Source organism: Centropristis striata, chromosome 17 (assembly GCF_030273125.1).
Source record: "Centropristis striata isolate RG_2023a ecotype Rhode Island chromosome 17, C.striata_1.0, whole genome shotgun sequence".
Classification (NCBI taxonomy): domain Eukaryota; kingdom Metazoa; phylum Chordata; class Actinopteri; order Perciformes; family Serranidae; genus Centropristis; species Centropristis striata.
Genome location: NC_081533.1, coordinates 17,966,141 through 17,983,518, shown reverse-complemented (window position 1 = coordinate 17,983,518; position 17,378 = coordinate 17,966,141). Strand labels below are relative to the sequence as shown.

Below are 17,378 nucleotides of genomic sequence, written 5' to 3'. Positions count from 1 at the left end.
ATAAATATTTTATCTATAAAGGATGCAGAGGGGTACATATGCTGAAAATTTCGAGCAATTCTTTGGAAGTTAACCTTTCAATGAATTTCTGTTTTAAGAGTTTGTGGACACTGCTGAGACATTAATTCAGTATCCTCAGGTAGACACTAATACAATAATATTATTATATATAATAATAATAATACTAATGTTATTGTTTACACAGTAGTAGCATGCAAAATGTATGTCCAATGGTAAACATTTCATTTTAAGCCACTGAATGTGTGACTGAAGATTGCATTTTATAGGAATAAAATAGATTTTTTAAATTCTCCTGGAGCGTTGAAGCATGTATGGACATGTGCGGACATGCTCCCATAAATACTCTTCTTGTATTTCCCAGTTTTTCCAGAGGGTGGAGCAGTACGACATTCAATAGGGAGGAGATGTTTTGTCTCTGAAGTAGGGCATGTATATAATCTTTAGAACCATAAAGAAGCTGATATTGACACCATTAAGTTCAAGTTGCAAGCAGAAAGTTAACCAGTATCTAAAGTGGAGCAGAGTTTTCCTGGAGCTGGACTTTGTTCTGATTTCGACGGAGATGGGATTTCCCTCTGAGGCAGAGATAATTTTTTCCAAGTGAAACCAGATGTTCCACATTTAGACGTAGGTTTTCCGAGGACCTTCCCAAACTTTTCCAGGTCAATAAGTGGAGCAGAAGGACACTGTAACAATGGATTTACATAGAATTTATTTAATTTCTTTAGTACGGAGTATTTTGTTTCTGTAAAAAAACTAATTCACAATCAAGACACAAAATTGGTACAAAATAGTTTTGATAGATCCTTAAACTGACTAAAATAAACAAGTGCTGCAGGTGAACAACAAACTGACACAAAGAACAAACAATAAATGTCCTGTACATCCTTTGGCTATTTTCTCTTTCCTTGCACAAAGGCTGGTGGTAGCAACACAGTATATGAGACACATGAGGTTAAACAGTGTAATGGAGGGCTGTGGTCTGCATGAGAGAGCACTAATGGCAACCAAGCCTCACAGGAGGCACACCCATGTTAACGTCACAGAACCATGACAAGGATTATTAAATACAAAGCTGAGTTACAATAGCAATCTGCAAACATTAACCTGCCATTTTTTTCTAAAGCATAATGATTAAAATGACAACAAATTCACATTCAGGTCTCTTTGCTGCACGAGACTACAGAAAGTTTCAGGAAGGTTTCCACCCACTGTGAAGTCAGATTAACACTCACAAACTCAACTTCTGCTTTTTATTTTCTTACTATTCTACATGTAGGTCATTCCTGCTTTCAACCTACATTATGTGTCCTATATCATTTTACTGGCACATGTTCAAGGCAGCCGTATCTGCACAAAGCTGCAGGGCGAGGCTTGGCGAGTGGTGTCAGTCTCCAGGACAACCACAGAGAAAGCGTTCACACCACAGCCTGCACTACAGTGTTGTTGGATTATCTACACTTTAAAGGTTTAAGACAGAAGGCTCTGAGGAAGAGAAAGGCAGCTGAGAGGTAGAGCAAGAGCACTTTGGTAAATACTGTCAGTATGTGTCAACTCTTGTCTGTATACCACAAGACTTTGACAACACCACTCTCCTATATAAGCTAAACAATGACAGCCTGTTTACTGGTTCCAATGTTAAAATTAGAGGAATACTAGACTGGCAAAATGGTCCTTTGTATATCAATTACTCACCATGTTACCTTGAAATCTAATGAAACAGAATATAAAAAGGAAACAGAAAGTTGTTGATGTATTGCAGTAAATGTGGTTAGTTTCCATGCTTTCACAACTTGTGTAGTATAAAGTTTCGTTTTCACACTTGTTGTTTACTAGTGCACAAACCACACTTTTTTGCAGAACTGCAGAAAAAATGTATGGTTTAAGCGAAAATGTCTGTTAAATAGTGAGCATTCTGCTGTTTAATTCATCACCAACTTTCTGTTTTCTTCATTCTCCATTCCCCATGGAGGCATACAAGAACAACAATCCTTTCTTATAGAATTTAAGGCAACACAGGGTGAGTTATTAATATACAAATGATCATTTTATGGGCAAAGTATTCCTTCAGAACTCTACAGCTGTGCTAGCACTGAAATTCTGTGTGAAGGTGCAGCATTGCTTTAAACTGAATGCCAACGTGTCAACGCACTCACAATGACAGCACCAACATGCAGATGTTCAGCAGGTATAATAGTAACCACTTGGTCTGGCTTTATTGCATGCTAACATTTGCTAATAAGCACAAAACACGCAGTTTCTGCTAGTTAGCTACTACAACTTCTACGTCCGCAACAGTATAGCACTTACACAAGATCTATTGAAATTCCTTCATAAAATATAAGAATTGGGATAATAATAGACATGCATACTGCATAAATATGAAATGTAGCCTGTAACACATTCAAATCACTGGTATTTCTGTTTGTGGGCACTGAGGAAAGACTTTGAGGGGGTTTGGTTGACTTTCTTTGGCGCATTGAATCTCAGCTGGAGGTACGATGACTGACTTAAATAGATAAAACGTCTACAGACTGTATGGAGTGTAAAAGTAGCAGTCAGTCACTGAGTTTTGAGTAGATTTCAAAAACAATTCTTGGCAGGCAACTGGAATCAAGAGTTCTTTTTTGGCCTGTGAGTATAAAATGATCCTTAGCACCATGTTGGCTGGAATCTTGTGAAGGAAGGAAGAACTATTGGAAAAACGGCATACATGAACAGAGACTGCATAACTGGCACGCTCTCGTGCTGTTGTTTTCCTCTCCGTTATGAAAACACAGTGCTGCGCTGGTTGGCCTCCCCGACCTTCTCGAAGAACATGAAATCCTGAATGTGGCAACAAAGAAGAAAATTAATGAATTAATCCCGTGGTAAGGTCAAGGCAGCAAGTATAGCAAAAGGAAAAGAATGAGAATATTGTCTTACAATGAGGAAGCAGGCTCCCATGAGCACAGCTTTCATCTTCACGTCCATGTCCAGCGGGAACTGGATGCCAAAGTTGTCTGTGTCCGTGAAGACTTCCTTCAAAAGGCCGCTCCACTGCTTACTGATGCGACCAATCTGCTTTTTACCATCTTTGCCTTTCAGCTGCAGAACAATGACAACAACATCTATAAATTCTATCAATTATACGCTAGATTAGATCAGATTAGATTATACTTTATTGATTCCACAACTGGGAAATTCACTTGTCACAGCAGCAAAAACAGAAGCAAAAGGTGTGAATATAAATTACAGAAAAAAATAAAAGGTCAAATACAACAAACAGACAGATCATGATCTTATCATGTTGAGGTGTTTCCAAAAGATCCAAACTTGGGACTGGAATCAATTATTTAAAGGACTAGAAACATGGGGGACAGAAATTAAGCAAATAGCCAGCAGGCATTTAGCTTAGCTTAGCATAAAGACTGGAAACAGGGGGAAACAGCTAGCCTGCCTCAGTGCAAAGGTAACCAAATCTACCAGCACCTCCAAAGCATTAACAGGTTCATTCATCTCAATCATTGTTTAGGGATTTTTAAAATGACTGGATTATAGTTTGTTTTTTAAGTGACACATGCCACTATATTGATGAAGACCGGTGGGTTAAATCGGCTGCAGACACACAGCTGACAGTCCTGCAGCTTAACTAACTGTGGAGACTGAGGGGCATGGCTTAAACTGGTGCACTTAAACTCCGGCATCATTTTTACATTTTTGTTCTTTGTTCAGATTGAAGAAACGTGATGTAACGTGTTAATTAGCAAGCTTAAAAAGGTGCTAATTTTGTTATGTTTGGCTTGAACAGAGCCAGGCTAGTGTTTACAACCTATTTCAAACATTTGTGCTAAGCTAAGCTAACCAACTGCTGACTGTAGTTCCTATCTATTAGACAGATATGAGAGTGTTTTCGACCTTCTGATAATAGATTAGATAGATAATACTGTATTGATCCCACAACGGGGAAATTCATGTCACAGCAGCAAAAACAGAAGCAAACGGTGTGAACATAAATAGTAGTAGTTTGAGTGAAAAATGAAAAAATAGAAATACAGATCAAGATTATATAAAAGCAATACATAATACAATGATCCTCTGGCCTCACCTCAAAGTTAACGTCCCCACAGCAGTTGCAGGCAAAGCAGGGCCCCTCCAGTTTCATCAGGGTGTCCTTGTTGGCATCCTGGATGGAAAACTTTGGCACAAAAGGATGCCAGTCCTGTTTAACGTAGCCTATGGTGGTGCCTGGCGGTGCCTGGACCTCCATCTGTGGGTCACATACATGATTACATACACATAGTCAGCCACAAAAAGTTATTCCAGAGGGCTTTAACATTTCTAGACGCTGACAGCTAAAAATAAAACATCACGGGGATTGCTTGTCAAACAGGTCACACGGGATCGGACAGCAGGATCAGTAAGTGAATCTCTGACTGCTTCATTGTGGCACCACATAACAAAGATAATACATCTCACATGTCTCCTGTCTGGCCAGTAAACAGAAGTGTAGCCAGCCAACGAGGTGATTAAACAGAGAGAGAGCGTCTCAGAGGTGCAGGATGGCAGAGGATTGGGGAGTCTAGGGGATAGTTTGGACAGACAAAGGGCCATTCATCGTCTCAACAAGCCCCTGCCTGAGTAGACTGGTGCACAAAGACATCGAAGCGCCATTCAGCACCTCAACAGTAACACAAGACGAAGCCAGGAAAGACAAAAGCCTCTAAATACGAACCACTGAGAGCTGTGAGGCTGCAGAGTTTTATGCTCATAGAACCGAAATAGTGTCATCAATACGATCAGCTGCTTTAACGCTTGTAAAACATGCACACACACCATTTCAAAATCTACTTTTGTATAAGGGCCGCTTTTCTCTCAAAAACATCTCTTTGCAGAAACATTGACCCCGTTACATAGTTTGAAAGGAATGTTTTCTTAAGGAAAATTGCCAAAATGACACCATTTATCATAGCCAGAAACTGTAAAAACAGAAATTATCTTCAGATTTCTCATGGTACTTGAACTAATCATGTGTGACAAATGCTTCTGAAAGGAAAATAAGCCAAATGTCAGCTTGTAATAGTAATATTTAATCAAAATCACTTCTTTTTTTGTCTTATTGTACCCTAACCAGATCCTGTAAGAATTACTGGGAGCCATGAATGACTGGTCTGACACCAGCAGCCCTGTGACAACCAGTCAGTGAAACTGACTGAACCTCAGGCTGTTGACACAGAGCAGAGGGGAGCGGGCGAGACAGGTTTTAGGTAGAAGTTGTGCACATGTAAACAATTCAATGTTTAGCATGTGGATGCTAAGCTGTGGGCACTTGGACAAATGTAGATTTTTGTCAAATACATTTTTAAAGAAATTCAACTTGTATCTTTTCTTTTTTTTAAGGATTTATGCCATGATATGTGTTATACTGCACAACATAAATCATTAAGTTCTCCCTGCTTTAAAGCATGATTGTTTTGATTCCATAGAGATGCAGGACTTTATTACATATTATATATATATAATATTGTAGTGAAGAAGAGGGCCACAGTGAGTAAAATGTAAGAGGAAAACACCCTGAAACTGCTTGGGGTTCAGAGGGTTAACCAGTCAGCCTAAACTAGCAATCGACTGAATTATCAGAAACGATTAACACATTCATAATGGTTAAATATTAACTATTTCATTAACGGAACGCGTTATCTTGGCCCACTGAGGGCAAATATTATGAAAGAGATATGAGAGTGAGTAATGAGAGGGTAATTTGAAGTATTGAATAGTCCCATTATTTGGTTTTGGTGTGGTAAATCAATATAATATGTGCCGACCTCTTGCAGGCAGCAGGGACACCAGCAGGAGACGCAGCGGAACGGCCGGATGAGGCGGATGACCTCCCTGTCCATGTTGTCCTTGATCTTCATGTCGAAGCTGCGCAGCGAGCCGCAGCAGTTCCTGGTGCAGCAGTCGTTCTTCTCTTTAGCCTTGTAGATCTTCTGGCCCAGACTGTTCTTTATCTCGTACTGGTTGTTGGTCTCAAACCCGATGAAGGCTGGGCGGGAGGAAGGAAAACGGGTGGAAACGATGAATAACAAAGTGTAGATAAGTCAGGAAATTCAAGGACAGGTGTCATTTTATCTTTGTGATTGATAGTGAGAGGTTAAAGCATCAGAAAACTGCTGCTGCTGCTGGTTATTTTACTGCTTACAGAGCAACAGGTGTAGATATGACTGGAGGAACACGCCTTACCTTCTAGCAGTTCCACTTTTTGGTGGATCAGGATCTGGTCAATCTAAAAGGAGAAGAGGGACAGTTAAGCATCAACTGCAAAATGTGTCAAGCTTCAAGTATAAAAGTCTATTTCCTCTTAAAAAGCTGCAAACATTAAAATGACTATTTCACTTGTTTGCAATGCAAAGCAACCCAGGCCATGAATTATCATACACGATAATCGACAAACACTATCTCCATGCTAGTTGCTGTGGAGACTCACTTCTGTTTTTTAGAATATTCAAAGTATGGAGAGAAGGGTAAAAACTGTGAGAGATTGTGTGTGTGACTTCATGAGATGTTTACTGGTCCTTATTGTATGAACTGGTGTGTATTTTAATCAGTATAACGTTTGTTCTATGTTTTGTTGTATTTCTATGCTTACACAAGGAGCATTTTGCGGTGTCTGTTTGAACTCCATTTGAATAAGAGTAAATGTTGTCCCGTTAATATGTACACAAAGAAAACCTACTGAGTTCCTGTTTAAACTGTTCAACACTGTTGGATGTTGTCTTTACAAGTTGGCTGTGAGGTCATAGTACATTGTTTTATATGAAAAAAAAAGATTTTAAAGTATACAAACTAAAGGGTGCTCCTTATTTTCTATCCTCTGTAACTGGCTCCATGTTCTATTGCAAAACTGCCCGTTCTTATCTGAGATGGATTTGAATTCAGGTCCAGATAAGTGCAATAAATTAAGCAGTAAAGTTACATAAATGTTAAATCTGTAACAGGGACTGAAGTGAATGTAGTTAGATGAATATTTGTCTTTATTGTGTGGCTGTTTAAACATGTGAGATTTCATTTCACACAGTAAAGATTCCAAATGAGGAACTTATAGTGTGAAGAAAGCTATTCTTGCAGGTCAGTGCTCCCTTCAGACTCGGTAAACATCCGCTTTAGTAGTTTTATAGGGTGATAAACAATTCGCCTCAAGTGGTATCAAGAGTGGCTTCTAATCATTTACATCTATGAATCCAACTGTCTGTTATCACCACTCTCCCAAGGAAACATTCTAAGAACCAATCACAGAAGTGAAGGTGCATGAATAATCCCTTTCAGCTCAAGATAAAGACTGTTTCTCTGATTTCTCTGTCCTACCTGTGTGAGGTACTCCAGTCCAGGTGGGACCCCGACAGGAACAGCTGGAGCCCCAGCCGGGGCCGGGGAGATCCCCCCTGGAGGACCGCCGTACTCCGGTCCGGGGCCTTGGTCGACGGGGCCCGGCTGATACATGACGGGTGCTTCTGGATGGCCTGGATGGTAGTTCATGTTGAAGCCTGGTGGAGGGGCGGCTTGATTTGGGTCCCCGTACCCCCCAGCAGGGACGGGGTAAGGGGCTACGGAGTGGCCTCCGGGGTGAGCCATCGGGTAGGGCGGTTGGTGGTAAGGGCCTGGGTAACCTGGAAAAAAAGAAGAAATTAGTTCAAAGACAAGAGCATTCTTTTGGTTTTTTTCAACATTTTATTTAGTTTTCATGTAAAAAAAAAAAAAAAAATCCAATAACAATACACAGTACAGTAATATGTCCCCATATTGAGCACAACTGAGTTTCCAACCAAAAAAATATTCTAAAAAAGGAAAAGAAAACAAGGAAACACAAGAGACCAGAGTAGAATAATATTTCAGGCACCACAGCAGCATATTTGCCTCCTCACTGATTCATAATACAAAAAAATGGTCCTGTGCCTTATTAATGTTCTCATTTTTATTATTAACTCCGGCTAAATGCTCATAAGACAGTATCTCTGCCATAAGGTCCAGCCATTGCCTACATTTTGGGGCGGAGCCACTTTTCCATAGCCTAAGAATCAATCAGTCTTTATTACGGCAAGGTCACGAGCAACTTTGTGTGGTCCCCTAACAGACAAGAGCATTCTTTTAGCTGACTGAATTTTAAAAAAAATGCTCATTATAACAGCTCAGGAGCTCTTTACACTACAGAACCAGATGACTTCAAACTGGAAGCAATACAGAATAATCCTAGCTATAAAACATAATATGTAAAATCAGAACTCAAAGTAAGAACTAACTTGGACAGCAAAAGATTAATAAAATCCATATAATAAACCACAAAAGGTCCAGCTCTTACCTTAAAATTAGACTAAAAACATAAAGTAAGAGAGCCTCAGACTGAAACTCTCATAGTTCACCACAGTGTCACAGGCAGAGGAAGTCCTGATCCGTGTGCTGGCTGATAGCAGCTGCTCTTTGCTCATAAGTACGTGAGAGAGTGTTTACTGTGGATCAGCCTACTTCTCCCTGCAGAGGGCTGCAGAGCCAATAAGCTACTTATTACCCAGCCACAGAGGAGATGGGTAACACCTACAGGTGGAGCAAATACACAACCAATAGTGAACAAAGGTGAAGCCCTGAAGGTTTCCTCTCCTCCTTGTTTTTTGTCACATTTTCAGTGTAAACAACCTCATAAAAAAAGCTTACAATTACCTGATAACAGTCTTTATTTTTATGGCATGAATTCAACAGTTGCAGTCTTATCGGACCACAGCAAACTACACTCATCAGTACAGTTTTTAATGTGCACTTGACCATCTGGATGTTAATATTGTCTCATAAGAAGAAAGTGGTCATTTAAACATGATTGTAGACATTTGTTTCTTCTTGTTTGTCTGTACATTTTAGAGTTAATACAACACAAGCCAGAAGACAACACATGAGGAAGTGCCATGAGTAAAGCTTGAGTCCATTAAAACTAAGTGTTAAAAGGTCGTGCTTGTTTTGTTTTTCAATTCATTATCTGTGTAGATTATGTGTGAGGATGTTCAGTAAAGAGCTGTCCTAAAAAGATCCTTAACCCATTGACGCCTAAAACGCCTGTAAAACCTCTGGGCGATTTGAAAATAAGTCCCTAAAACCTGAAGTTTTTCTGGAAATTCAACAGAAGTGTCAACGACTTCTACTAAATAATAGATTTTTCAGCCTCTGTAGCAGATAGAAATGAAATTCAAAAAGTATTTGAGAGCTTATACAAATACTACAAAACAATGTATCCGCTTTCCAGGCTTCAACGGGTTAAAGAAGATCATATATTTGGTTTTAGAGAGTCTAAAGCAATTTGATGACAGTGAATTATTCTTTCAGTTCACAGCATTGAGCGTCAATCACCATTAACAGGAAGTGGGTGTAGCACCTAAAGGATGATGACTGCTGCCAGTCATCACTCACTGACACATTTCTGCAATGTTGTAAGAGTTCGCCTTGGACAACGCACTAATTATAAGCAACTATTAACAACATGCATCCCTCGTTTTACATTATGCAAACGAAAAAAAGGACTAGATTGCTCCCTGTCCCAAAATCACCTGATGTCTTGATGCTGTTGCTGAGTATTTGGTTTTTTTAATGAGGCTGAAAAAGCTGCTGCAAACTGTGCAAAAACTTTTTGTAATCTTTGGCCTCATTTTTAACATTTATCATAATACTGAAACAATTTGTCCTTTTTCAGGCAAAAATGCAAAACATTCTCTGGTCCCAGCTTCTCAAATGTGAGAATGTTCTATTTTTCTGTTTAATACTCTTGTAAACTGAATAAGTTTAGGAAATTAACTGTAGTTTGAACAAAATAAGCAATCTGAAGGCATGTGTTTTGTGTGTGTGGGATAGGTGTGGGCTTGTTCTTCTTCTCGTATGTTATTTCAGGCTGTACTCAACAGTACTAAGCTTTATCCTTAACCCATCAAGGCCTAAAACGCCTGTAAAACCTCTGGGCGATTTTAAAATAAGTCCCTAAAACCTGAAGTTTTCCTGGAAACTCAACAGAAGTGTCAACGCTTCTACTAAATAATAGATTTTTCAGCCTCTGTAGCAGATAGAAATGAAATTCAAAAAGTATTTGAGAGCTTATACAAATACTACAAAACGACGTATCTGCTTTCCAGGCTTCAATGGGTTAATGGTGACATTCACATTCTAAGTCAGCATTCAAATGCTGTGCCACACACAGGCCTCACGTTGGTTTCATAGCTGACCAAACTGGTTTTTGTTGACATTGCAGCAGGACGGTTTTTAAATGCCATTGCAGCATTAAATGAGATTAATCCTTTGTTTAAAGTTATGAGAGTGTGGGCTGAACTAGTCTCAAACCAAACATGGATTACAGTGAGAAAGACTTACTCAAAAGTCAAAAAGAGGATGTGAGTAAAGAGTTCTGTGAACTTTGAGGCCTCTAGTTGCTCCACCTCTTTCCACATTCCTTTCTCTACTTGCAGGAAACAAAACCCAAATATTAAAGCAGCGTGTTTGCAGGAAGGGAGCCCTCATGCCAACAACGGCACCTTTCACCTCCTCGACTGCTCTTTTCCATCCAGAGGGAGGAGGGAGCTGGACGAGCGAGCCAAATCAGAAATCTGTTCCCCTCGAGTTTCGTGCAGGCATTCTGGGAATTTCTTTTAGATTTCGCCACCTTGGGGAGGATATTATTTCTCAAGGACGCTGAAGGAATCTGGAGGCTGGATAGGGTGTCTATTCACTTCACAATGATGCTCAGTGAACAGGAATGTATAATGGAGACTGCCCGAGGTTAATCATTTTAACAATGGCAGCAGAACAGAAGATGAGGAAGATGGTGTTCTAGTGCAACATTAAATTATACTAAATATGGATTGAAAAATGCACCACCAAAGCTCTCAAATCTGTCCGTTTCTTTCTAGAAGTCGAACTGAACATCTGAAAGAAATCTTGTTATCTTGTTAACAGTGGCTGCACAAACAGACTTACCAGGAGCAGACATTGCGAGGAGCTGGAGCAAACTTTTCTGGCACGGAGTTAAAGGGAGTCCACTCCTTCAGGGTCACTATGGGAAACTGGAGGAATGAAGGGGGAGGAGGAAGAGAGAGAGGGGGGTTCACAGAAATAGAATTGAAGAGTGGCAAAAACAAGCCCAACAACATTTAACCTCAATCAGTCACACATGTTGAGTCACTTCTATTATCCTAGAATCACAGGTCTTGGTGGTTTAACAATTATATGTTTACAACTAACATGGTCCATCTGTCTATCTAGTTTGTCCTTCCACAGGAGAAATCATGTAGCTTTTTCTTGTTCTTGATGCAACATGTTCAGAGCTAACATGCAGGGAAATGAAAGTGGGTGTGGCATGATTAGAAACGGGGGGCTGGCCATTTATTTTTCCACTGGGTCCTCTCTCTGCTGCTCTTCATGCTTTTATTTTGCTAACACTATAACAAATGATGAGACAGAGCTGGATTTACTTATTTATTTAGTTGGCTCACGCTTGAAAAGAGTGAATGTTTCTAAAAACACTTTTTATATCAGTTTACCTAAACAGACACCATCCCTGCCTCTCTCTAGACCACACACACACACACACACACACGGTGTCTGTAAAAGCCTGATAAGACCATCCAATCTTTGTCATATAAGCAAGAAAAAACATGTTATTCTCACCTCTCTGGCAGCCGTTTCTTCTCAGTCCCAACTAAAAAAGGCATAAAAGTCAATCTAGAAAACAAATGAAATGAAAGTATGATTTAAAAACCCATCCACAGAGCCAAGGAGGCGCCTTTTCTTTCGTCTTCCTTCTAACTTGACCCTCGTCGCTGCGCTGCTGATGTCACTCCTCCTCTAATGTTCTCCTCCCCTTTCAGACTCACACCACCTTCATTAAGGCTCCATACTGACAAACCTAAATACGAGCATCTAAACACAATCCTTATCATCTAGTTAGCGGAAATGTGGAACTATGTAGTTTTTGTTATCTGTTTTTTAATAAGGATTTACTGTTTCTGTTTGGCCTGGTCGTCATGTTGTTATCATTGCATGCAGCAGCAGAGAAAGCTGGGAGGAGCTGGGCTGTCAAACAGTGTCAGCCACAAGAGGGCGACAAAACCCCAATAATACTGTCAGTACGTCCAACATAAAAACTAGATTAAATACAGAAAAAAAAGTATTATCATCCTTCAATCATTATAATTTAAGACTGAAAGCTTACCTGTTAAATCAAGAATCCTAATAGTTTCTTTTCCAGTATAGTTGTCATTGGATCATTATCTCTTATACATGCTCATACACTCACTCAAATACACACCCATGTTTTTATTTCTGACTTTTTTCTGTGTGCGCTATAAAATGGCACTTGTATTGCTTTCTTTTTTTGTTATTTGTTGTTGCTTTCTCTCATTGTTGTATACTACAATACTACTGCTACAACTACTAATAATAATAATAATAAAAATAATAATAATAATAATAATGAAGATGATGGGAGAGAGCCCTGTCTATTTTGACTATAGTGTAATTATTCTGGTGTATGAGACTGCTTCACTGATTAACAATTGACTAAATGCTTTGTCCAATATAAACATTTTATATGCATGATATTGATATTTTATTGATATTGATCATTATCATCAAAATTTACTAAATAATAAGAAAATAATACTCATCATGCAGGACAAAGCATGATGTACTGTAAACTGTGTGACCATTAGTTAATATCATTGAAATTGCTGAGATAATCTGTAGTCCTACCCTGCATACTAACATCTACTGATTAATAAAACGTTAGTTGTCAGTTAAATGTTTTTTTAAGTCTAGAAAAGCCCAATTACTGCAGTATTTCCCTCTCAAATATAGTGAAGCAGCAAACTAAATTAATGCCTAAGTTATTATTTTTAGTATACAGTAGAAATACGAGTTTGCATCAATACAAGTAACCAACAGCTGCCTGAGAACTGTACTTATGAAGAATGGTAATGCTTAAACTGCAACTTTAATCAACTATTCAGACTATCCTTGCATTTTTTTTTCCTAAACGCACCTAGCAACACATTTAGCAACTTGTAAAATGTTTTGGGCGATTTTTATCAGCTTTTGTGACACAAAGTGACACAAACCCACATTTCCCCTAAATGACACTAAAAAATATGTACTGACTTTCTCACTTGTAATCTACGTAATGACGTCGTTTTACGTCATTCTATCAATACGTCATTTAGCAACGTTTAAATATATCTTACAGTTCTCTCCACTACTGGCGTCATAATAAAATACAGTACAGTAAACTTACAGATGTACTTTTAAAATCGTCGCCTGATTGTCGCTCGAGCGTTCTTACTACTTTCCCTCATCAGATATACTTTCATATTGTAATTAGACATGGAATTTCACAAGTAGATTGTTAAATATGTACATATCAATTATACCTATACTGTAGGTGGCGATCTTATTCAAAATGACCGTGAATACACCGGAAAGTCAGACATTTAGCTCTGCTAGAGGCTAACTACTCATTCCAACCTGTTCACACAACACACATTATATTTCTTACAGAAAGTTATTACTATGACAACGCCCACCAAGTTATTACTTCATTAATAATTCTTTACAGTTAACTCTCAGATCTATTTTTACAACACAAAACACACTGATAAACTTCATCTTTGTCACATTACACATACTTTTTGAGATTTTCTTTTGCTTACAGTGTCACAGTCTGCCCCTCCTCTGCCTACGTTTTTACTGTTTTCAATTGTGTCTTGCTGTTTTTAATGTGTATGTAAAGCACTTTGAATTACCTTGTGTTGAACTGTGCTATACAAATAAACTTGCCTTGCCTTGTCTACTCCAGGCTCCAGCTTCACCTGGTGGTGGCTCCGCCCCCTAATCACACACCTGTGTCTCATCACCTCATTGACTCTCTGTATTTAAACTCTTTGTGTCCCTTCCCTCAGTGCCAGATTGTCAGTGTACCATGTGTCCTAATCTCCAGCGGTTTCCTAGTGTGCTTTTTGGTTTTGACCCTTGCCTGTTTTTGGACTCTGCCTTGCCTCCCTTTGGATTGTCTGCCTGTCTTGCCTGACTGAACTCCCGTGTACCGAACCATTGCCTGTGATTAAAGACTGGTTACCTCCTGATTCTGCCTCCCGAGTGCTGCATTTGAGTCCTGTATCCGTGCTGTGTAACATACAGAGGCTTGTTAGAATAATTTGAATATTATACGTTGTTTAAAATGAAATGTTACTGTCTTCCTCTCTTTTTTGTCTTTGTGATTTTTCTCCAACAGTCATCACAGGTCACTATGTATGCGTAATTCACTAAACTTTGATAATGTCTATCTCTATGCATTTATATTAATCAGGCAATATGATTTTGATACAATAATTATGTTTGTGTTAATGTTAATTTAGAAAACTGATTACTTTAATTACATATATTCCATTTGCTTAAACTAATTAAGATTCTATAATCACAAAAAATAGTATTGTCTGTCTTATATTTTTTAAACTTTAAAAGAACAAGTAGACATTGAAAAATAGTTGGGCTCTTGTTATATTTCTGTAGAACATAATAAGGCAGTATGTTCGTCACAACAAGTTTGTTAGCAGGTCACAAGGCCTTGTCCTGGGCAGCAGTGATTGTGTTGCCCAGGTGGCCTGACGTGTGAGGGTATGAAAGAAGACTGGCGAATCAGCGAAGGGAGAAGGCAGCACTTCCTGGAAGAAATCTACCTTCATGATATAATTAAACATTGTTAGTGTGGAACTGGGGGTTTTTGCAGGGGAAGAGACAAGGTTTTCAGACTTCATGACCTGAAACCTGTCTGTGTGTATCAGGGACAGTTAAACTGATTTCTAAAGTGAATCCCAGAGCTCTGTAATTCACATTTCTTGACATATTGTAATAAAACTATGTTAAACTGAGAACTCGGACGTCTCCAGCTCATCCTTTCCCCATCAAAGACTGCGCAGAAATAATTGGTGAGGTATTTTCCTGTTGGTGTCAGATTATTCAATTTTCAAGGTTTACTCATGCAATTTTTCTAACAGGCTCCATACTTTGGAATTCTCATATTCATGTTAAATTATCTTCATCCCTCAATCATTTTAATTTAAGACTGAAAGCTTACCTGTTAAATCAAGAATCCTAATAGTTTCTTTTCCAGTATAGTTGTCATTGGATCATTATCTCTTATACATGCTCATACACTCACTCAAATACACACCCATGTTTTTATTTCTGACTTTTTTCTGTGTGCGCTATAAAATGGCACTTGTATTGCTTTCTTTTTTTGTTATTTGTTGTTGCTTTCTCTCATTGTTGTATTCTACAATACTACTGCTACAACTACTAATAATAATAATAATAAAAATAATAATGATTTTTTTTTTTTACCACAAATATACACCATGATTCATTATATATGATATTATGATCTTTACTTAAGTAAAACTGGTAATACTTGTATGTAAAATACTTAATTCCAAGTAAAAGTCAGTGTTATATTATTGGATTGGCTTATTATTATTATTGAAATATTACCTGAAAATGCAGTATTTTAGTGTTGCAGCCAACCAAAGGAGAGAGCCCTGTCTATTTTGACTATAGTGTAATTATTCTGGTGTATGAGACTGCTTCACTGATTAACAATTGTTGTCCAATATAAACATTTTATATGCATGATATTGATATTTTAACCTTGAGTTGTTTGGTGTACATTTGTAATGTTTTTGTGTACTGTACCACACTTGTATGCCTGTAACCTGATTCAATTGATTTAAGTAACCTCCAGTATTGAACCAAATGTAAACCAAAACAAATGTATTGAACACAGGTGTAGCGAATGAAACCATGGCTGTATCTAATTTAGGCTTTTCACTTCACTAATTTGAGCATGATGGCTCACATTGTTCATGTTATTGGTTACATCTGTTACTTTCAATCTACAGCACTGCACAATGTCTGCTATTCATTTCCCAGATTAACACATCAGACGACCTCATATGATCCCTTTTGTTTTTTCAGTTCATGTCTCAGTATTTCCTTGAACAACATAAATGCAAATGGCTAAATTGATAATCACTTTCTGGAAAATTTACATCTGAAAATTGTTTACTTATCATTCAATCTCCATGATCTTCAATCTTCATGTTAATCACTTTTGAGGTTGCTCACATTTGTGGAGGGAGCTTTCTGTCTTTGTGGAGTCTATATTTGGCACCTGCTGCAATGTCTGGTACTTATAGGGCACTGGACTGGGGCGGGGTGTGACAATCACACACACACACACACACACACACACACCCAGCCAGAGGTTCCTAATGAGGCGTGTTCCTGATCATGGAGGTAATCAGTGCAGCTATCTGGCCTCTGGCCCTGCTGACATGCTGCCAGCCTTGCCTGGGTTTATTTATACACGCCTGATCTATCAGCACTAGCTCTATGTTTGGTGGGCCTCAGTGTCCTAAAATAGATATAATTAGGACAGGGCGGGAAAAGAGGAAAAGTGGAAACGTGTCTGAATGTGCATACTCTGAAAGCAGAGCCCCCTCCCCATCCTCTGACAATCTCTCCATCCACCCTGCTCCACTGTCTGCTGTCTGTTTGTTTCTGGAGACAGTCAGCAGGCGGAGGACGGGCGGAGAGCGGTGTGTGTGTGTGTGTGTGTGTGTGTGTGTGTGTGTGGTCTGGTTGGGTGGCAGTCCGGCGGTGAAGTCAGGCGAGGCTGACTGATCCAGTTTTCCAGATTACCACACTCACTGGGGTCCTGATACTATCTGGGGTCTCTGTGTCTCTGAGCTTCTCTTTCAGACCTAAACACACTGGATTCATGAGGATATGAGAACTGGATGAACTGCTCAGTTCATTTACTCCCATTATGTCAATTAACTGTTCTTCTTTTATATTTTCTATTAACGATAAATGCCATTAGTTGCCAGCCAGTTTCATGGCTTTGTGGCTAGTGTTATATATGACACTTTAAATTCTAATATTTCTTGATGGCCTTTGTCTTTAATTTGTATGGAAGCAACAACAAACATTTGCCCTGTTTTTTTCTGAATAAATTAGACAATTATCTCAATAAAAAAATCAGACATTTATCTAATTAATTAAAAAACTCAGATACCTTTCTAATTAATTTGAAAAAAGTCATATTATCATCACATTAATTCATAAAAACAAGAGCCACATTTTTTTTTCTGAAGTGAATGCATTATGCTTCCATAATTTTGGAATTTTTGTATATTTAATATTATTATTATTATCAAAGAATTCCCTTAAAGTTACAGAGTAGTAGATTGTATTACTAAAAAAAAGTTCAGTCATTTATAATTTCTAGGCTGCAGAAGCACATT

The 17,378-nt window shown here is 38.6% G+C and overlaps 1 protein-coding gene across 5 annotated transcripts; it reads right to left on the bottom strand.

Moving 5' to 3' along the window:
- Positions 1-721: 721 nt before the first annotated feature.
- On the bottom strand, positions 722-16,216 carry LOC131989805 (phospholipid scramblase 2-like). 5 transcript variants are annotated; one of them, XM_059355140.1, is made up of 9 exons: positions 16,139-16,216; positions 11,692-11,722; positions 11,002-11,087; positions 7,366-7,667; positions 6,244-6,286; positions 5,826-6,046; positions 4,109-4,270; positions 2,947-3,108; positions 722-2,847 (listed from the first exon to the last, which is right to left on the bottom strand). In XM_059355140.1, the coding sequence occupies exons 3-9, from the start codon at positions 11,012-11,014 to the stop codon at positions 2,788-2,790; spliced, it is 963 nt and encodes a 320-aa protein (XP_059211123.1). In that variant the 5' UTR covers positions 11,015-11,087; positions 11,692-11,722; positions 16,139-16,216; the 3' UTR covers positions 722-2,787. The 5 variants fall into 5 exon arrangements, with proteins under 5 accessions (XP_059211123.1, XP_059211122.1, XP_059211121.1 ...); XM_059355139.1 differs by lacking the exon at positions 16,139-16,216 and adding an exon at positions 13,821-13,837 and having other exon boundaries at positions 11,692-11,745; XM_059355138.1 differs by lacking the exon at positions 16,139-16,216 and adding an exon at positions 13,704-13,805 and having other exon boundaries at positions 11,692-11,745.
- Positions 16,217-17,378: the final 1,162 nt, after the last annotated feature.

Bases quoted from the DNA above. Each gene is read 5' to 3' on its own strand.
- LOC131989805 (XM_059355140.1), bottom strand. The intron at 6,047-6,243 runs GTAAGGCGTGTT...CCTCCCGCCCAG, and splicing joins AAAAGTGGAACTGCTAGAAG to CCTTCATCGGGTTTGAGACC. The intron at 3,109-4,108 runs GTGAGGCCAGAG...ATTGTTCTGCAG, and splicing joins GTGGGGACGTTAACTTTGAG to CTGAAAGGCAAAGATGGTAA.